At 35.0% G+C, this 23130-nt stretch overlaps 1 protein-coding gene across 1 annotated transcript in view; it reads left to right on the top strand.

Moving 5' to 3' along the window:
• DNAH7 (dynein axonemal heavy chain 7) overlaps nt 1-23130 on the top strand; it is a 238249-nt gene that overhangs the window by 114246 nt on the left and 100873 nt on the right. Inside the window, exons 36-42 of the mRNA XM_069469091.1 lie at nt 4546-4701; nt 5403-5571; nt 7645-7771; nt 10184-10403; nt 16612-17484; nt 19368-19597; nt 22710-23040. Of these exons, the coding sequence (XP_069325192.1) occupies nt 4546-4701; nt 5403-5571; nt 7645-7771; nt 10184-10403; nt 16612-17484; nt 19368-19597; nt 22710-23040 (2106 nt within the window). The remainder of the gene's footprint in view (nt 1-4545; nt 4702-5402; nt 5572-7644; nt 7772-10183; nt 10404-16611; nt 17485-19367; nt 19598-22709; nt 23041-23130) is intronic.

Here is a 23130-nt window from a genome sequence, read left to right on the forward strand (position 1 = left end):
TATTAAAATGTATATAATATTCCTAAGAATGTTATTTTTTAAAATAGATGACAAATATTTTCTCAATGTTCAAGTATTTTGATGTTTGAACCACAGAGAATTTTTGAGTTATTGCTTATTTATTTTAGAAGATTCATTGAAGATATGATGCCATTTCATGTCACTAAATTATTGTCCCATTTATTTTGGTATTTTAATAAAAATAGCTTGTTCAGGACGAGAATTTCATGTCCCTTGAAAAGTGTGTTTTAGTTAACTATACTTAATATTTTCTAAGTTATTTTCCATCTGAAGGATTGCTGTGTAGTAATAAGACTGATTTTCCTTAATCATTTCTGGAATCATAACCGTCCTGTGTTAATTACAGTAATGCTGGCTGCTGTAATAAGTAGTGCCCCATGTCTCAGTAGCATCGCACAACCTGTGGAGGAGAACGAAGGTGGCAGCCGTGGCCCCTCTTCCACTGCAGGTTCCCAGTTAATTCACATTCTCCCAATTAATAACAGCACCTGTTTCTAGTTCTTTGTTGATTTTATTTTTAAATTTAATCCTTCTGGAATATATTTGGGAATATAGTTAAATAACTATCCTGGTATTATTTATTGAGTAATCTCTTTCATAACAGATTGAAATGACACCTTTATCATATACTAAATGCTTGTAGGTATCAGGGAATAGCCAAGAGGAGGGAAAGGGAGAAGTTTTTACCAAGAGTTTAAATCAAGGTGTTAATTTGGCCTGGATTTAAAAAAAATAACTGAAACTGTATGGAAAGCTGAAGGCTTTACCTGAGATAGCACCGAGAGTTGGGGAATGGAGACTTGACGTAGTGAAAGGCAGTGGTTGGAGGGAAACACAGCCTTTTGTCCCCTCATCAAATTCAGGGCAATAAACTGCCTAGGCATGAAAACATTACTTTCGCAAAATTGGAAACATAATATTGTAATCTGCTTTTTTGTAAAAAAAAACTTACGTTGCAAATATTTTCCTATTTCATTATTCTTCTATGAGATGATTTTAAGGTTATCATAGTATTCAATTCTATAATTTTATGGTAATTAATTCAAGTCCCTAACTTTTCTAATATTTTGCTTTTAAAATAAGACTGCAGTAAACATTTTTGTAGCTAAATCTTTGTTCTTATTGCTGTTTATTTGCTTAGGAATAATTCATTGATTCTTGAAAGAAGAATTGTTGATTTTTTTGATAAATGTTAAGTTTTTCCTCAGAAAGGTTATGGTCCACCATGCCCTTCAGGGACATTTCATTGCCCCAATTAATTAAGAGTTGGTTGTGTTGTAAATAATACAGATATAAGGCTGGAGTCTCAAAAATTTGTTCTTCAGGAAAAGAAAATATTATTTTGAGACAATGCTATATAACTTTCATTTCCATAAAGTAATTTCACTGAGAATTTATTCATATTAAATGCTTAATGAAACTTTTCTATATACTTACATTAAATTTTATTGAAAAGATTAAGTAGAAAATTTAATATTTAAAGTGATTTTCTCTTCAAATTATTGCGTGTCTAGATATTTAGATTTTAAATAAACAATGAGAAAATAAGAAGTAGCATTCTAGTTAGAGATTATTTAAAAACATAAGGGGATATAATGACACTTTACAAAACAGAAATTTACTGAAGACACTGACTGAGAGCAAATTTATTGTGAGGTTTAACATCTTGATTGTGATGAGAAAGGAGTCTATAATTTCCCACAATTTACATTGTTAATAAGTTTAAGGTAAAATAATTGTTAACAATACAATATTTAGTATTCATTATGTTTATTTCTCACTTAAATGTAAGCACTATTGGCATATGAGTATTTTCCCTTTCACATAACTATATTGCTTTTAATTCACACGTGCAATTTTATCATTGGATTGAAAAAAGAAACAAGTATTTTATATAAGTATATACTTAATTTTGACAGCACTAAATGTTAACATCAAAAAATATTCATTTTTCAGTAGACCAAGTGGAATTTTATCTGTGGGAGTATTATGAGATTGATAATTCATTTAAACTGAAGAATAAGGCTTACCTGATCATAGCTTATGAAAACATAAATTTCATTTATATAATTTTTAAGGCATCTTGCTAAAAAATTAAAGTATACTTATTTAGAATTTTTATGTAAATGACTATAAACTTCTGGATTTAGGGAAACATTCTGATAATGGTCTGATTTTTACATATAAGAAGCATACTGTATTAATTGTCCTCTCTCATTACTCTTGTTGCTTTTTAAATTTTCATTTACATGTTCTATTTTTGCCTGTTCTTTTTACTTTAAGCATTTCTGGATCACTTAAGTAGACTCAGCATGTAGTTGCATTTTGTATTTGTGTATGTTAATCTGAGTCCTTTTTTTCTTTTGATAGGCAACTTGATCTCAGATACATAAATTGTCAAAATGAGTCATACTTGTGTATTCATATTTTCTGTTTAGTTTTTTATGCTCTTAAAAATTTTAATCTGTTGTTATGATGGTATGTCTATTTTGTTCTTCCTATTGATTTGGAAGGTTATATGAGCTATTTAAAATTCTTGTAGTATTATTTAAATCTATTTAAAAAGAGATTTTTTTCCTAAAAGTCTATAATTTTTTTTCTAAATTCAGAGTTTTAAAATTATCAGTACTTTGAATGATAGTATTTATCATTGACCTCCTTCTCCTATTCAGTTAGCTAGAAAGAGTGGAATATTGTTACTTTTTCTCCTATTCCTTTCACTATCTTCTGGTAAAACTGAGATTTTTTTAAAATCTCAGTTCATTATTATCAAATTACTTTTAATATTATGTGTCCACTCTTTTAGTAGTTTTTAATATTAGTTACATTTGGATTTTATTTTTATAGCTATTTATGTTTCTTAGTTAGATTTAGTTCTGCTTCTAAATGGTCTCAATACTCAATGCCAAACTTTTCATGCCATAATTTATGTATGTGTAGAGTATTTATTTTCATTCTTGTTCCATTTGGTCTGCCCGTCCATCCAACAAAATTTTATTGATTATATACCACATGATTTCATTATTAGCTGAAAAAAATGCATTATAATAAAAATATTTACATTTTATTCCATGTAAGCAAGCAAAGTGAAATAATATTTTAGAGAGTCTTAAGCCAATAATACAGAAAATGTATATGAATTTGCTTCACTCAGACATGTCATAAGATTATTATAGTTGCTGCTCAGAATAGAGGATTTTTAAAAAATGAACAGAATAGCATGTTTTCAAAATATTCTCCCTCTTGCAATAATCTATCATGTATATTTTAATTGTATAGTCATAAGAAACATTTTAGTCATAAAATCATGAAAAATATATTCTTACTTTTACTCTAAATTTCCTCATTTTTACTCTTTGCTATTCTAACTGGCAGTCACAGATATGAACACAATCTCTTCAAATGTTTTAAAGAACTTCCATTTTAGAATGTGTTCATTTTATGAAAAATAAAATAATTTTAAATTTAAAAAGGTAGCTCTTGATGGGCTGGGGGCAGGAGTAAAACTTTGTCCTAATTCCAAAATCTCAGATCAGCTCCTTACCCTCCTTTCTTTGTTTTCTCTGTTTGTTCTACCTTCCGGTCCTCCTACATGTGTGCTGAATGTCGTTATTACTGGGAACATCATAGGCCCTTTTGAAGATATGGGTTGCCTTGATAAGTTAATATTTTAATGCATGTTTTCAAAATTTTCATTTGCTTAATTATGGTAACATTTAGTGTACGATGGCATCATGAAAAGGGGATTTGCTTGAGGTATTTTACCACCTGATATTTGGGTTAATAATCTAGTATCTTATACACAATAAAGCTGAATGCTGGAAGCACTTAATGTAAGTAAAGTTTGAAACAGGCAAAAAACCCTTCCCTTTTGCCCTTCCCTACCCATATGTACGTTTGATAGTAGTACTCCTTAAGAAAATGTGATTTATTTAAGATTTTATAGTGAGGAGGCATTGTGCCCTCTCCCGGGCTCTTGAGGGAGAGAAGGGGAAGGAAGTGCGAGGCAAGCTTATTTTTAAGAGCTCCTCAGGAAATTCTTGTATACCCATCCCTGTCATACACCTTGACTAAGAACCGTTGTAATTCCACTTGCTTCCCATTGAATCCATTTTGAAAATACAATTATATTATTTAAGCTTTCTAACTTACAGAAAGATAACTTGGTATATAAGTGGAAAGACAATAAGGTATATTAAAAAGAACATTGATCTGGAGAGAGACAAATGGCAGTCTGAATTATTGCCCATCTCTGAGACCTTTAGGCGAGTTTCCTAACTTCTGAGTCCTTGTGACTTCATGTTAAGAAGGAATGGGTTGTTGTGAAAACCAAAGATTCTACGGGCCTAGAGAGATAGAGACACTCCATGGCATGGTAACTCTTATTCCTACTGATTCCATCTCATGTTACATTGTTATGACACTTAAGGTTAAATTTGAGTCACTAATGATGTTTAGTGTTTATTTTGAAATGTCAAAACATAATTCCAACTATGGCTCATTTTATTATTTTCTGTTATATAGAATTTTCTTTTAAATCAACTCAATAAGGAAATATACAAACCTCTGCTAATTAACTTCTCGGCACAAACTACAGCAGCTCAAACTCAGAACATTATCATGTCAAAACTGGACAAAAGAAGAAAGGGAGTTTTTGGTCCTCCTCTGGGCAAGAGAATGGTAATGGCTCTTTGTTTCTGTACACATGGTACAATCCTGGCCTTGTTGACATCCATTGCTGCAGTCAGAACAAGGAAACCAAATATCCTAGGGATTGACTTCTTTTTGTATAGTTTTTTTAAATCACATGTCTTGATTAAAAAGTTTTCCTAAAAGTGTGGTCATATTTGTATGTGCATTAGACAATTTGATGTTAAAAACAAACAGTTGCCCTTTGAATTGAAAGTAGAATATTCATCTGAGAAATTATCTACCTTCCTAATTCTTCCACTAACATTTTTACTCAGCAGTCTTTGCTGCTTGATTTTGCAGACATTTAACAGCCCAGCTATTAATTGACTTATCTGTGTTCCTCTGCAAAGAATACCCTTCTCACCTCAGTCATACCTTTCTCATCTATTTTAATGAGTTGAAGTGTTGTACAAGGAAAAAAAGACAAGGTATATTGAGAAACAAATTGTATGAGAGGATTAGTAAGTCCTTGGTTAATAATGAGAATGTCTCCCTATTTTTAGAGGAATAGGGATGTTAAAAGCATGGATGATAAGGATATTATTCTTATTTGGAAAAGAAGCTATCGCTCCCCACGTATGTACTCTATAAGAAGATAATCTAAGTATTTGCCTCAACAATGTTTACACAATGGGACTCTATGTTAAGATGTTAATATTTTCTAATACTTCTTCTCTTTTCATTCTCAGGTTGTCTTTGTAGATGATGTCAATATGCCTGCTCGTGAGGTATATGGGGCTCAACCTCCCATTGAGTTACTTAGGCAGTGGTTAGATCACTGGAATTGGTATGACCTAAAAGATTGTTCTGTGATTAAACTAGTGGACATTCAGATCATGTGTGCAATGGGACCTCCAGGTACATTTTCTGAGTTTGTGATTATTAAGATGGAAAATCACTCTGGCTATATCTAAAGAGATAACTGGGAAAAAAAAACTCTTCTGAGTTCCAACGTACCGTATATATGTTTTCTATGTGTATCCACTGTGACCTAAGCGAGTATAGCACAATGGCCAACTCTGTGAAGCGAGTGACCTTGGTTAGGCCATTTGCCCACTCTTCAAATCCTTTTTTTCCTCCCACATTCTGAAACTTTGCACCCCATATCCTGTTTATGCATTCTCAGAACCCAAATTCCCGAGAGCAGCTCATTTTCCTCTGTGTCGTTCCTTAAAGCTTCAACTGTATGGAATATCCCCGCTTCAGAGATCATCTTTCTTTTACCCCAGGCATGTCCCATTCTGGCCAGTCATTGGATTTAGACAGGCTGCAGAGAAGAATGTAAGTAGGAAGTGGCCAAAAGAATTAACCATTAATGACCCTTTACATTTTCCAAGAGAAATCTATAAACTCAAAGGAATCTATGTAGAGAAATTTTTTTTTAAGCTGGGGTGTCTAAAGTGGCTTGGTGCAACTAACTAAGCATCTTTAACTGTTCTCTTCCTGACCTCCAGCCGGTACTCTATTCTTAAAAAATTCCTCCTCTCCATATATCACTTCAGGGAATCTCTTTGGTATCTGCTTCCTAACCCCGACCTTTATCTGACCTGTAACGCAGACATTTGCTCTGAGTCAGTAATTGCTCTCAGCACACTCCTTGGACCACTTTGAACCACCTCCCCCACTTTTTTTTTTTAATAAAAGACCCTATCGCTCCTGGGTCTCAGACAGTTCCTCTTTGTCTCTCCCCAACCACCTCAAGGCAGTCATTTGTACTCACATGTCCACTTTTCCCTGCCTCTTCAGGCACTGAACAGAGAGTAGGCTGAATGCTTGAGGTATCTTTTCCTCTTGGACCCCATTTCCACTTTCTAAAAATAACACCATTTCTGAATGTTCTCTGGGAGGAAGGGTTGAACTTAGAGCTGGGATAGATGACCTCTCACCCTTCCTTCTGCATCCTTTTCACCGTCTCCTTAAACTTGCCCAGGTAAACCAGTGTTCATTATAAACTTACAAATACATATACATACATAACTGTTTTGATCTACAGACTCATTGCTGCCAGTTTTATGGTTTCACACATGTGTGTTTTCAGAAGCAGCAGGGTACAATTCAGTGATAAAAGTAAAAGATTTATCTGACTTCAAACAAATATAAAACATGAACTTATATATTTATGCAAAATATATATTAAATATATACTTTCAAAATCACTTCTTTATCAAAGATTTCATGATAAAATCCCTTTTAAAAGCAAATGCAATTTGTCTATATATTTTAAAGATGATATAATTTTACAAAATGTGTTAAATTCTGTTATTAAAGCTTCATATTTGAAAATATAATCATTACTTTATGAAAGAATATTTAGTCCTTAAAGATCCTTTATATTTTCCAACAGAAATTTATAAATTCAAAGTCTTTCATTATTTTAGGAAAAATCCCCAAATTTTTAAACATGTAAGCAACCAGTGAAGTGTTTGCATGAACTACACAGACTGGTCTTAGAGAAGTTCATTTCATGATGTGGGGGGAGAATTAGGCTATATGCCAAGGTTGTGCTGAATTTCAGCCTGTTGGAAGCACTTTAAAGTTTGGTCAGTTCGATTCACCAGGGTTATATTAATATTGTATAATATTACATCTTAATATTGCATTGTAATGAGAATGTTTACCGTTTACTGCTTTGGGCTGTGAACCTTGGAGAACATGCCCCATCGCGCATTCTGTCTGATTTCCTTTAGTAACATAGATCTGACCCAAGATTATGCCTAATTAGTTGAACTCATTCAGATAATTCAACTAGAAAAACACCTTGAGTTTGAGGGGAAAATAGTTTTGATGTCAAGGTTGTCCAAAGAAGTGATTACTCTTAACTTCTTTGTGTGCCATGAATTTGTCCATCTTTCAAGTTATTTTAAAATATTGGAGAAAATACTCTGGTATGTACTAGTAACATTATTAAGAGTTATGCTTTTCAATATTTAGGTGGTGGTCGAAATCCAGTAACTCCTCGATACATGCGACATTTCAATATTATAACAATCAATGAGTTTAATGATAAATCCATGTTTACAATCTTCTCTAGAATCTTAACCTGGCATTTAAAAATCTGGTAAGTAATTTAACATTTATTTGTTTTTTCAGTAAGAGGTATACAATCTTTTAGAAACATATCAATATAACTAGCGCTTCTCAAATATTTCCACAAAAGTATTCCTAGATAACATTGCTCCCCTCTATTCCTCCCACCTCCCAGCATGGGAGCACAACACAAAAGGGTCAGAGCTTAATTACTGTCTTTCATGAACTCCAAGAAAGTTCCTTAAGAGTTCTAAGCTTCCTTGAAAGTAGTGAGGAGATAGCTGAGTGTAAGAGGTAATTTAAAAATAATGTATTTTAAGCGTGTCCATCCTCTGGACGGTGCACACCACACCCATTAGGTGGGAATATAACCATCTCCTCTTCCCTCCTCCCATCTGCCCAACACCCAATGAATGTTACTGCCATACGGGCACATAAGTGTTGAACAGTTAATACCAATTTGATGGTGAGTACATGTGGTGCTTGTTTTTCCATTCTTGTAATATTTCACTTAGTAGAATGGGCTCCAGCTCTTTCGAGGATAATACAAGAGGTGCTAGATCACCATCGTTTTTTGTGACTGAGTAGGGCTCCATGGTATACATATAACACATTTTATTAGTCCACTCATGTATTGATGGGCACTTGGGTTGTTTCCATGTCTTTGCAATTGTGAATTGTGCGCTATAAACATTTGAATGCAAATGTCTTTATTATAGAATATCTTTTTTTCCTTTGGGTAGATGCCCAATAATGGGATTGCTGGCTCAAATGGTAGTTCTACTTTTAGGTCTTTGAGGTATCTCCATATTACTTTCCACAAAGGTTGTACTAGTTTGCAGTCCAACCAGCAGTGTATGAGTATTCCTATCTCTCTGCATCCATGCCAACATTTATTGTTTTGGGACTTTTTGATAAAAGCCATTCTCACTGAAGTTAAGTGATATCTTATTGTGGTTTTGATTTGCATTTCCCTGATGATTAGAGATGTTGAGCATTTTTTCATGTTTGTTGGTCATAATTCTGTCTTCTTTTGAAAAGTTTCTGTTCATGTCCTTTGCCCACTTTTTAATGGGGTTGTTTGATTTTTTTCTTGCTGATTTTCCTGAGTTCTATATAGATTCTAGTTATCAGCTCTTTATTGGATGTGTGGCATGCTAAAATTTTCTCCTATTCTATAGGTGATCTGTTTGCTCTTGTGATGGTTTCCATGGCTGTACAGAAGCTTTTTAATTTGATCAGGTCCCATTTATTTATTTTTGTTGTTGCTGTGATTGCCTTTGGGGTCTTCTTGATAAATTCTTTTTCTAGACCAATGTCTATAAGAGTTTTTCCAACATTTTCTTCTAGAATTCTTATAGTTTTATTAATTAATTAGTTTAATTAATTAATTAATGCCTTAGGTTTAAGTCTATTATTCACCGTGAGTTGATTTTTGTGAGAGGTGAGAGGTGTGGATCCTGTTTCAGTCTTCTACATGTGGCTATCCAATTTTCCCAGCACCATTTACTGAATAAGGATTATTTTCCCCAGTGTATGTTTTTGTCTGCTTTGTCAAGATTAGATGGCTGTATGAGGATGGTTTTATATCTGGGTTCTCAATTCTGTTCCATTGGTCTATGTCTCTGTTTTGTGCCAGTACCATGCTATTTTAGTTACTATAGCCTTGTAGTATAGCTTGAAGTCTGGTAAATTGATGCCTCCCAATTTGTTCTTTTTGCTTAAGATTGCTTTTGCTCTACAGGGTCATTTCTGATTCCATATGAAGCGTAAAATTATTTTTTCTAGATCTGCAAAAATTGATGTTGGTATTTTAATAGGGATTGTATTGAATCTGTAGATCGCTTTGGGTAGTATAGACATTTTGACAATGTTGATTCTGCCAACCCATGAGCATCCCCATGATCTTTTTACCTAATCATAAGCTTTGTCCTTTTTATCTTGGCTCACTATTTTACTCTCCTTTTCCTTTTTCTTTTTTCCTCAGTTTTTTAAATGTATTTTTATTTTCTTCCTTTTCTCTCTCTGAAAATACCTGTTTCACCAATGTTTTTTATGGGTTCTATTTATATGCAATTGAGAATGCCAGGGAATGAAAGAGGCTGGGAAGCATTTCTCTAGTAGATATTGGATTTGCGATTACACAATCTGAGTTTCTTGACTGGCTCTTTTGTTTACTTTTACAAGTAGTTTTAAGCTCATTAAACTGTCTCAGTTTAGTTCACAAGGTTCCTTTGGACATAACATAAAATGGCTAATAGAAAGTAGCCTTAAAAGAAGTAAAAATCTACTATTGTTATAACAAGGAATGGTAATTTCATAAATCAAATTGATTTAATCAAAATTAAAATTTTATGTTGGTCATGCTAAATATTATTTATGTATCATAATTCTACATTTGCTAACATTTTTCTTTTCTTTTTATTTAAAAAATAATTTTAAGCTATAAATTTCCAGAAGAATTTCTGGATTTGACCACACAAATTGTAAATGGCACAATGACCCTATATAAAGAAGCAATGAAGAACCTCTTGCCTACTCCAGCTAAATCTCACTACTTGTTCAATCTCCGTGATTTCTCCCGTGTCATTCAAGGTGTTTGTTTGTCAAGACCAGAAACAGCAGAAACCAAAGATGTGATTAAACGTCTTTGGGTTCATGAGGTAAATTTCCATGTTATTGAAATGTGATTATACAAGAAACAACTGTGTAAAAAGAAATATTCAGTGCCAAGTGTGGTAGCTCATGCCTATAATCCCAGCACTTTGGGAGGCCAAGGGAGGAGGATTACTTGAGGCCAGGAGTTCGAGGCCAGTCTGAGCAACATGAGACCCTGCTGCTACACAAAAAAAAAAATTTAAAAAATTTTAAAAATAGAAATATTCAGCAATTTATATTGCTGAAATGTATTCAGCTATTTGGCATTATAAAAGTCAATGATCAAAATAATTTTTTTAAATATTTAACACAAAGATATTTTGTGATGTTTAAAACACTTTACCTCCCATATTCAGGAATTTCTGTTGATTTATAGGATATTTCAAAGTAGATATTACTTTAAGTCAACCTCCTTTAAGTGACTTGATCTTTGTTGGTTTGACCTTAAATAATTTTGAGATGAAACACTTTTTAACATGTCTTTATAAGAGGTAAATATACTTATTTACATTACTTATTTGTAGTCTTACTAGATGCCAAAAGAATTACAAAGCAAATCAGTTTGCAAATTCATAGTTTGAGAGCATAGAAACATATAAAAACATATTTATGCTCTCTTGGAATAGGTATGTGGATGAGCATTTTCTTGCAAAAACCAGTGGAGGGAGGGGGGAGAAAGAGAAAGAGAGAATATAAAAAATAATGCATAAAAAATAATAGTTCAATATTTTTTAAATGGGCAAAGAATATGAAAAAGTGGGAGAAAACATTTGCTTCCATTTTTAACATAAAAATAATATAGTTATTTTAATTTGAATAATGTAGTTAAGAAACCTGGAAAATGGAATATGCCACTATGTTAAAACCATGTGCTACAGAGACCTGGTTTTAAAAGGTCTTTTCAAAGTCCAGTTTCTCTAGGCTTTTTAGATACACAATTTGAATTCCTGAATCCTCACACATTCATGTATGTGTCCAAGTGAAGATCCACTCCACTTAGAAATTTTGGCCACAGTAAAGTTTCTAAAATTGATTCTTTGGAAAAGATGATAGGAGATTTGTACAGCACTCCATTATAGGTTACTTAATTGTCTTGGTGGGACCCTTATTCTGGGACATGGACATAGGCACTACATTTGGTGGGCCACATGAGTAATTGAAATATTCTGAAAGCTGGAGAGGGAGAGAGGCTAGAGGGGAAGATGATGTTGAATTCATTGAACTAGTGTGTCTCAGTCTGTTCGGGCTGCTGTAACAAGGTACCTTAAACCCAGTAGCCTTATCAACAACAGAAATTTATTTCTCACAGTTCTAGAAGGGGGGAAGTCCAAGATCAAGGTGCTAGAAGATATGATGTGTAGTGAGGGCTTGTCTCCTGGTTTGTGGGTGGTGTCTTCTCATTGTGTCCTTACATGGTGGTAGGGCCAAGTGGCTCTCTGTGCTCCTTTATAAAGCCACTAATTCCATTCATGAAGGCTCTGCTCCTATAACCTAATTGCCTCCCAAAGGCCCTACCTTTTGATACCATCACTGTGGGTGGGGGTGAGGATTTCAACATACAAATTTTGGGAGAACGTAAACTTCAGACCATAGCAGAATGTATCACCTAAGGCAGCATTTAGTCATGGGAGAATCTTATTCTAGGAAGCATCTAGCTTCCTCCACCTCAAGAGCTTTGCCCTTGATATTTCTTCTGCCTGGAGCACTTCTTCTCCATTATCCAAAGCTTGACCTCTTAGCTCAAATATCTCTTATCACATAAGCCAGCACTGGGCCATCCCTACACCCCTCAGTTCTATCACTTCCCTTGATTATTCTTCTTTATAACACTGAACATCACTTTCCCTCTTCTAAATTTTTGGCTTACTTATTGTCTTTGCTACAATAGAAGCTTTATGAGAGCAGCAACCTTATTATTTCACTGCTTTCCCCAGTGCCTGGCACACAGAAAGCACTCAATAAATATTGGTGAATGAGCAAGTACATAAAGGGAGAAAGGAAGGCAGGCTTACTACCTGACATGCTCTGTCACTTGGGATTATACATGCCAGTGCTTTCTTCCAATCATGGGAGTAGTTGATATATGTTGTTGTGTATTTATGGTATATACAATTACTTTTTTAGCATTTTTCAGATTCAATACTGCTTTGGATATCCAATTATTGAATTTTGACAATGGTTGTTGAGTTCTTTGGGCATTTAATGAGGTTGACTACTTCATATTTATATGTAGGTATATAAAACATAATGAATTTAAGTCCTCAGCTCAAAACCTTGCAATAGCACTCTACTTCATCCAGAGGAATTCGGACTAGAAGTCCAGTTCCCATAGGACCTGGTTTGTGTATCTCTTCCTCTGTTCCCCTTAGGCTATCATCTGCTCTGACCCCCTTATCTGCCCTTCACCAGAAGCACAGGCCTCCTGGCTGTTTTTGCTGCCTGGAATGCTTTGCCCCCAAGTATTGATCCTCTGGCTACCTCCCACTGTGCCTTCCGTCAAATTTCTCCTTCTCAATGAGGCCTGTACTGACCACCCTATTTAATACTACAGCCTGGCACTCCACCCCCATCCTAGCAGTTCCAGTCTTTCTCATATTGTTTTATTTTCCTTCTTCCCATAACATTTATCGACTTCTAACAGGCTATGTAATGCATCTGTGATGTTTATTGTCCACCTCCCTCCGATAGCATGCAAGCTCCACGAGAGCAGAGATTTCTCCCGTTTTTATTCCACTAATTTATCTGCAGTGCCAAGAACATTGATTGGCACATTATTCTCAACATTCAAAAAACATGAAGTGATTGAACTCAACACTCTAACTTGTGCTTTGTTTCATTCAAAAAAGATTTCTTTAGGGTCTAATTTATGTCAGAGACTATTTTAGGTATCTTTTTCCTTTCAAACACCATTACCACACTAGAAAACCTAATGTAATTTCACTAAATGGCTCTGAAGGTATACAACTGGCTTACTACTTCTCATTCCCTTTGGCTTCTCCATGGCTCTCAAACTTTAGTGCATGTATAACCTGGTTTGCTCATTAAATATAGGTACTCTGTAAAAAGAACCCGCCCCCCCCAAAAAAACCAGATAAATGAATTTCATCAACACTAAAAATTTTCATGCTTTAAAAAACACTGTCAAGAAATTGAAAAGACAATTCATAGAATGGGAGAAAATACTTGCAAATCATATATCTTCTGAGTATCTAGTATCTAGAATACATAAAGAACTATTACAGCTCGACAAATAAAAGACAACCAAGTTAAAAGTGGGCAAACGATTTAAATAGACATTTCTCCAAAGATAATATACAAATGGCCAATAAGCACATGAACAGATGTTCAACATGATTGGTCATTAGGGAAATACTAATCAAAACTGCAGTGAAGTACCCCTCATATCCACTAGGATGGCTGTAATCAAAAAGATGCATAACAAGTACTGGTGAAGATATGAAAGAATTGGAACCCTCATACACAGCTGGTGGGAATGCAGTATGGAAAACAATTTGGTAGCTCATCAAAAGGTTAAACATAGAGTTACCATATGACCTAGCAATTCTACTCCTAGCTGTATACCCCCAAAATTGATACATGTCCACACAAAAACTTATACATGAATATTATTAGCAGAATTATTCATAATAGCCCAAAAGTGGAAACAACTCAAATATCTATCAACTAATGTGTGGACAAACAAAATGTGATATTTACATACAGTGCAGTTATATTCAGTGCTTAAAAGATACTGATACATCCTACAACATAGATGAGTCTAGAAAACATTATGCTAAGTGAAAAAAGCCAGACACAAAAGGTCGCATATTATATGATTCCATTTATATGAAATGTCTAGAATAAGCAAATCCATAGAGACAGTAAGTAAAGTAGTGGTTGCCACAGGATGACGGGAGGAAGAAATGAGAAGTAGCTGTTATTAGATACCAGGATTCTTTTTGGAATGATGACAAATTAGGTAGTAGTGATGGTTGCACAATTTTGTGAATATTATAAAAACCATTGAATTTTGTACTTTAAAAGAGTGAATTTTATGGTATGTAAATTATATCTCAGTTTTTAAATTCTACAATCAATATTTTGAGGTAAATAAAGTTAAAGCACCAATTACAATATATGTGTGCTAGAAATTACATCCTTTGCAACTATTTAGATTTATAATAGAAAGTTTTACATGTCAACCTTTAAAAATGTGAGAGGTGGTGATAGAATAATGGTTCCCTGTTGGAGAGGGAGGAGAGCAGGGTATCAACAGGACTGAGCATGAGGGAGCCTGCTGAGGTGCTGGAAATGGTCTACATCTTGACCTTGTTAGTAGTCACATGGGTGTATAAATATGCAAAAATTCTTTGAACCGCACACCTATGATTTTTGTCCCTTATATAAGGAAAAGAAAAAAAAGGAGGGGAAGAGATATTCCCTGGTACTATCCTGAAAGTTTTTAAGTAAGCAGGTCCAGTGTGGGGCCATGGAATCTGCATTTTAACAAGTACCTCAGGTGATTCAAGTGTAGCTGTGTTGACTATCTTTGAGAAACACTGCCTTAGGTACTTGCTAAACTGCCAGTCAGATAATAATATACTTGATTCATGCGTAGGCATTAATCCTGATATGTGGGATCCTCTTAATTTAGTTCCTTTCTCCCCTAGGAATATTGTCCGAGGTCTTCAGTACTTCAATACAAGGAAATTACTACTGGCATACATTGGCAAATTAGATTTTCTCATAGAGAAATAGCTTTGGAACTGGTTGAAGTATGGGGGAGGCTTAAATAAAACCATTTGCCTATGCAGCCACCGTCACAAAGAAAAAAGGGATGATGGTACCAAATCATCAATTTGACAACAGTGAAAACACTAAAATCATGATTCCTGAATACCATTAACCTGATGCTAGGGCAATTTGTAATAGTTATATATTTCAATCGTGTAGTGTTTTCACAAATGTTGTCATTTCATTTTTGCCATAAATCTATGAGATTTGCAAAGTAGTACTACTTCCATTTTATAGGTGAAGAAGCTGATGCAGATGGTTTAAGTGATTTGCCCAAAATGGCAGAGCAGAGGCAGGACTCAAAGTTCTGCTGACAAAATATGCATTGCTTACATGATATGTGTATTAGTCTGCCATAATAAAATATTACAGACTAATATTGGCTTAACAACAGAAATTAATTTTCTCACTAATCTGGATGCCAGAAATCCAAGATCAGTGTTAGTTTCTTCTGAGGGCTCTTTTGCTGGCTTGCAGAAAGCCACCTTCCCTCTGTGTCCTCACATGGCCTTTCCTCAAGGAGAGAGAGAGAGAGAGAGAGAGAGATTGATTGAGAAAGAGAGCGTGCACTTTAATGTCTCTTTCTCTTCTTATAACGACACTGGCCCTGTTGGATCAGGGGCCCTTATGACCTCAATTAATCTTAATTACCTCCTTAAAAGACTTATTCCCAAATATAGTCACATTGAGGGTTAGGGCTTCAACATAAGAATTTGGGGAGGGACACATTCAGTTCAAAACAGACTGTAACCCTGGGACACTAGTACTACTTTGAGGAAATAGTTGTTGTATGTGGCAAACCTGATTATTTATTGCAGTCTCATAACATGTGCATATAACCAGAGATTTATTAACATTTTAGTTGATTACCCTCTGCAATGACTTACAACAAAAGTAAGCAACAAATATCCAAAACAATTCCCCCTCTACCCAAGACATTTCCTCTTCTAGAAAATGTGCTTTTTGAAAAAAAAATAATATCTGTTGATTTGTTAATAACTTTCAACATATTATCTGTCTTAGAAAAAGGAGATATCCCAGGAAAGGAGTTGAGAAACCCTGGATACCAGTACCTACCTCTGGTATCCACATTTAAGTGGCCAGCAAAGGCAGTCACTTCCCTTCTGGAGGTCTTAATTCTCTTTGCATCTCTACAGTCTACTTCAGCTCCCCCAAATTACCTTTCATTTATTGATAATTGAATGTAATTGTTTATTAATACAAATATATATAGTCAAAATTCATATTTAAAATAAACATCATTACGAATCAGTCCTTATTGGATATGCTTTTAATAAAACCCATAGAAATGTTCTAAGAGTATTTTTTATATTACTTTAAATTATCACAGAAATTATAAAACTTAAAAAAATCAAAAGAAGAATCAATTCCTAAAGCTGCTTTTTAATTATTATCCAGGTCCTTAGAGTATATTATGATCGCCTCCTGGATAATGCAGACAGAAGTTGGCTTATCAGCTACATTCAAGAAATTTTGAAAACTTATATGTATGAAGATTTTCATGAGCTTTTTCAACGTCTGGATTTTAATAAAGATGGAGTGGTGGAAGAAGACGATTTACGCAGCTTAATGTTTTGTGATTTCCATGATCCCAAGAGGGAGGATACCAACTACAGAGAAATCTCAGATGTGGATAATCTTCGAGTGATAGTAGAAGCTCACCTAGATGAATACAACAATATAAGCAAAAAACCCATGAACCTCGTCCTATTTCGATTTGCCATAGAGCACATCAGCAGAATTTCCAGGATCCTGAAGCAGCCCCGCAGCCATGCTCTCCTGGTTGGGGTGGGAGGGAGTGGAAGGCAGTCTGTCACCAGATTAGCTGCCCACATGGCTGATTATTCAGTTTTCCAGGTTGAAATCTCCAAGGGATATGGTAACACTGAGTGGCATGAAGATTTAAAAGTGATCTTAAGGAAATGTGCTGAAGGTGACATGCAGGGTGTCTTCCTGTTTACAGATACTCAGATTAAAAAAGAGTCATTTCTTGAAGATGTCAACAATCTGCTAAATGCCGGAGAGATTCCAAATCTCTTCGCATTAGATGAGAAGCAAGAGATATGCGAAAAGATGCGTCAGTTAGATCGCCAACGAGATAAAACCAAGCAAACAGATGGAAGCCCCATAGCTCTTTTCAACATGTTCATTGACCGCTGCCGCAATCAATTGCACGTGGTCCTTGCCATGAGTCCCATTGGAGATGCATTTCGGAATCGGCTTAGAAAGTTCCCTGCTCTTGTTAACTGCTGTACCATTGACTGGTTTCAGGTATTGCTATGTATATTTTAGATAGACTTCTAGAAATGTTGAACCTTCATAATCATCGTGACTTATTTTTTAGTCTCCCTCCAAAAATGTAGTTTAGCAGAATTTTCTGATTAATCATAATGTATTTAATGGAGTTATAATTATATGAAATCATAATAGAAAAATATTTAACTAAGAGTAAATGTGTTATTATTATAGAAAGTGTTAGGATAAATTTGGCCATTGGTCAGGGTCCCGACAGGAAACAGAAAGCACACTTGATGCCTTCACTGAGGAAGGCGTAAGAAAGGGACTGTTCATGGAGGTGTAGGCAGAGTTAAGGGAGCCAAGAGAGGTTGTTGGAGCACTCAGGAAGTGGTGGAGCAATAGCAGGAAGTCTATACCTGGGTGTAAAAGCACAGGAGAAGAAGGAGTATCATGGGAGCTCAGAGAGAGCTCAGAGCCTTGGAAGCAGGGCTTCCCGACAGGAACAGGAACCAGAAACCCAGAACTCAGCTACTGCTAGAAAGAGAAAGAGGATCTAAATACCCACCTCCCTCTCTCTTCCACCCTCCATCTCTTTCCATTCGCTAAACCCAACAGAAGTCAAAAGGAAGAAAGCCGGAGTGATGCTTTTTGTAGTAAACTTCAGTATCAGGAAGCACAGAGAAGAGCAGGCAAAGGCAGCGCATGGATGGTGGGGGGTGGGGTGAGGAAGGGAAGTAGCAAAGGGAGAGCAGCTGGCTCAGAGTGAAAAGTAATTTAATTCTCCCTCTAGCGTCAACAGTGTGCCACAAGGCATCCTCCACATGTACAGTAGGAAACTCATGGGATCTAATACACAAGCATTCATAACCTTCAAAAATTTTCATAGCCTCTCTGTACCTCCACTTCCTGGTAAAATTATTTCATGCAAAGCATATTTATTGAACTCTTTCTTGCTTTGTAGCAGGTGTTGTTCTAAAAGCTGGAGATGAGGAAGCAAATGAAATGGAAAAGACCTCTGCTCTCCTTGAGCTTACTTTCTGCAGACAAATTAGCAAAAAATAATTCTACCATATGGGGTAGCATATAGGGAGTGAGAGGTTTTCTGAACAGGTGACCTTTAAGAGGAAACCTGAAAGACAAAAAAGTGCCAATACCTAGATGATCTGGGCAGAGAGGATAAACTAGTGAAGGCAAGTGGCTGGACAGAATGAATGAGAGGGTGAGAGAAATCGGGGTGACAAGAGCACAGGAATGGGTGTCAGGGGGAGGAGATAATTTAGGTCAGAAAGGTGGGAAGGGCCAAATCAGATAGAGATTGGCAAGCTGGCTTTGATTTTATTTTAAGAATGCTGGAAGTCTTTAAATGGCTGTAATTGGGGAGTGTGATATGAGCTGATTTACATTTTGAGAGATCACTCTGGCAGCTGTGTAGAGAATGCAAGCAGTTAGGATACTATTGGAATATTCCAGGCAGATGATAACAGACATTGAATTGGGATTGTTGTGGTAGATACAGAAAGAAGGGAAAGGATTTGGAAGCTATTTTAGGAATGATACCTACAGAACCTTAGGGAATTAGTAGGAGAATCAAATGAGATAATACTGGTAAAATGCACACAGAAATAGACATTCCCTAAGTTTAGTTCCTTTCCCCTTCCTTGCTTGTGCAACACTCATGAACATTTCTCTAATCCAGAACAAACCATGAAGAGTTAATGTTACATGCGCTGGCTACTGGCTCCCTGCCCTAAGCATGCAAGTACTTGGGGGAAGTTCCTTGTGAAAGTGTCTCTCCCACCCCATACCTCATACTGTTCCCTCCATCTCCAATATTCATAAATTGTAAAGGGATGCAGTAGTAATAGACTCATATTAGTAACCTTGATAAAGTGCTAAAGCATTTGTTTTAAATTTAGTCATGGCCTGAAGATGCACTACAGGCAGTTGCCTCACGATTCTTGGAAGAAATTGAAATGTCAGAGGAAATACGAGATGGCTGTATCGACATGTGTAAAAGCTTCCACACTTCTACTATAAATTTATCAACATCTTTCTATGTTGAACTTCAAAGATACAATTATGTGACTCCTACATCTTATCTCGAATTAATATCCACCTTCAAACTGTTGTTAGAAAAGAAAAGAAGGTAAAAATGAAATTTTACATTTTTAAGAAACCTGTGGTGGTTTAAAAATATCTGTGTGTACAAAAATGATATAGCAATGATGTAATAGAGATTTGTTTCATATAAATATACTATGAAGCCAGGCATAGTGGTGCACGCCTGAGGTCCCAGCTACTTGGGAGGCTGAGGCAGGAGGATCCCTTGAGCTGGGGAATTTGAAGTTGCAGCTAGATAGTGATCACGCCACTGTACTCTAGCCCCAGGTGATAGAGGGAGACCCTGTCTCAAAAAAATAAAAAAATAAATACACTGTGAATTTTGCTGAATCTAAATGGTTTAATCCACAAACATTTTGAGTGTAGGGAGGGGCCTAATCCTCTGGTATAGATATATTGCCTAGCACATTGTAAATGCATAATCACATTTGTTGGAAGAATGAAGGTGTGCCTTCCAGAGCTGTGGGCTATTTGGTACTTTGATAGTGATGTTGAGGAGACACTACTGGAGAGTGATTTTTCTTTGATAAGTAATTAGATAATAGATAAACCCTCTCTTTGGATACTGAACAGCTGAGATCCCAGGGACAGCCACTCAATAAACATGACAAACTTTCCTTCTGTAATAAACTCTCATTTGAAAACATCAATATAAACTTCAATAAACATATGTGCTATAGAAAGTGTCAATGTGAGTTTTTTGATGTTCTTAAGGGTGGCTTTTATGTGCAGAAAAATTTATTCAAACATTTCTTTGGTTCTAAAAATTAAAATTCAGTACATATATTTTAAAATTTAAAAATATTAACATTAAACTAGAAAGTTAAAGGTTTAGAAACTTTTAGTGGCCACCTTTAAGAGTGTCTTTGATTAATGTTGATTACATTTAAAAACTTATTTAAACAAAATTTTTAATACAGTATTTATATTTTTCTTTTATGGTCTGATTTAACAAATCAAACTTTACTAGGTACTTAAATAATTTATAAATCCAGAAAGTTAAACTTATCCATATGGTGAGTCTTTAATTCTTCTAAATGTTTGAATATTATCTATAAAGTTAATGAGATTTTTACTTAAGAACACAAATCTAAATCTATTGCTTAATTACATGATTTATTTTTATTGGAAGTTCAAGCCTGGTACATGAATTTAACAGCCCAAATTCTTTTAAATATTAAAAATATACTTAACACACCAAATGTGTACAGATAACATAAAAATGTTAGTACTGAGTTTGATTTTTGTATATAATTCTGAATCTTGCGGTGACTAACCCACTATCTCAAGCATTTTCAAGCACCATTTCTTATATTGGGCAATGTGCTATCTGGATATAGGCATGAAACTCCTCATTCATATTGATATTGACCATTGCTATGCTCTCTCAAGCTGGACTGTCCTAGTCACCATGGTCTACGGCCCTGTGTTTGAATCATGCTATTAGTAATTTTTCCATCTACCTAATGAAATCTGCAGCTCCACCCAAGCCTTCTTACATAACTTGGCTAGATTTCATTATTTCTTTGGCTCTCAAGATAATTTCTTTCTATATAGAGCTTACGGTGTTTAACTTAATGGAATCTTGCTTTATTTTCCCCATTATTTTTCTAACTAAGAGGATCAATAGCTCTTGGAGATTCTGACTAAATTTTGGGTATTTTGTTTGATTATGTGCTCACCATGTTTAAGGCCACCCTAACAAAAAGAAAGGTTATAAAAATGAGATCCAAACTTATAGAAAGAATTAAAACTTATAGTTTATCAGTTCTAAGGCTATAAATTCAAATTTATAGATTGAAAGCATCATAGTCTCTTAGGCATTTTCAAATATTCTTATTGGCCTTTCAAATTTTCCTCTATAAATATTTTCCTTTCAGAATTTCTTGCAAACTAAAAAAAAATTTTTTTTTTAAATTTCTCCCTTACCTCAACTAGAATTCCTACCCTGTGATTATTTTTCCCTTAATAGCTAAAGCCTTCAGATCTCTTCATAGCCAGGTGGTAAGCTAGAAGCAAGTTTTCAGGTCTCCTGCCAGGAAATCAGTGGTTAAGCTAACAAAGCGTCACATGGGATGAGCCCCAGTATTGAAGCTGTCTTAGGCTGGCAGGAATTAGACCTTTCCTGTGCTTGCTGCACAAGGTTTCAACTGAAGCCAAACTCACAGATAATACCGTATTGTATGTCAAGTCCCTTCAGTTCCCATTACTGTCAAATATTTTGCTCACTCAGAAGGAATTCAACATGTCACAAAAATGTGGCATGCTCTCATATCTGAATTTTTTTTTCTGTGACAATCCTTTCAATGTTCTCTTCGTTACCTTTTCCAGCTCAAGCTAGTTACCTACTCCAGCCTATTTTTTGAAGTAGATTTCTAAAATGTATTATCTTTTACTTTGGGGCATTATGGTATATCAGGTATTTTTAAATGAAACAAACTATAAAGAAGAAAAGTTTTCTCTGTATAGAAAGCATGTATGAATGCAGACAAAAATTTTAAAGTACATTAAAATACTAAATTTTTAAGTATGCTAAAATATTATATTATTTCTAATCTGTTATTATTACTTTATAATCATTTTGCAACGAAAAGGGTCTTGAGCTTTATTATCTATTCTATTCATCACTTTTGCCTTAATAAACAAAATTCCTATTTCAAGATGCATAATACATCTTAAAATCACTTTTCACCTTTGGCAATATCCAAAATAATATATTTTGGGCCCTGAAGTTTGTTTAAAATAAGTGATCATAAAAAGGTTTTTAGGAATGATACTGTTATTAGAATCAACTTACCAAGGTGGCTAATTTTAGAAGTCCATCATTCATTTTGATACAGGAGGTTCATTCCCTTATATCCAGTGTATTTATTGTTTTGAATTTCTGTTACATTCCTAGATAATTTATAGGTACTGAAAACACAAAAATGATTGACATTCTGTCTTAATTGTGCACAATCCAATGTACTAGAATTCTTTTTTTTTTTACAAATTGTTATTTTATGTGAAAATATTTTATACCACCTTTCTAGTTATGCCTTCAAAAAGACCTGAAAAGCTTAAGAACACTTAATTTTTTTCCTTAATGTAGGATACAGATCCTCATGACCAACCTTGGTTTGTCTGTTTGCTTTCAGTGAAGTCATGAAAATGAAAAAGAGGTACGAAGTGGGTTTGAATAAACTAGATTCTGCTTCATCTCAAGTAGCCACGATGCAAACTGAGTTGGAGGCACTGCATCCTCAGTTAAAAGTTGCTAGCAAAGAGGTGGATGAAATGATGATAATTATCGAGAAGGAGTCTGTCGAAGTTGCCAAAACTGAAAAAATAGTGAAAGCTGACGAAACTATAGCAAATGACCAAGCTATGGCTTCCAAAGCCATCAAAGACGAATGTGATGCTGACTTGGCAGAGGCCTTGCCAATATTAGAGTCAGCACTATCCGCACTTGATACACTAACTGCACAGGTAAGAGCTTAGCCATGTGCTTTCTAGAAGACGTGTCATCATAGCTCAAGTCAGTACTTAGCGTTGTGTGCTACAGTCTAGTTTGTCTCT

The sequence above is a fragment of the Eulemur rufifrons genome, chromosome 1, assembly GCF_041146395.1.
Source record: "Eulemur rufifrons isolate Redbay chromosome 1, OSU_ERuf_1, whole genome shotgun sequence".
Lineage (NCBI taxonomy): Eukaryota > Metazoa > Chordata > Mammalia > Primates > Lemuridae > Eulemur > Eulemur rufifrons.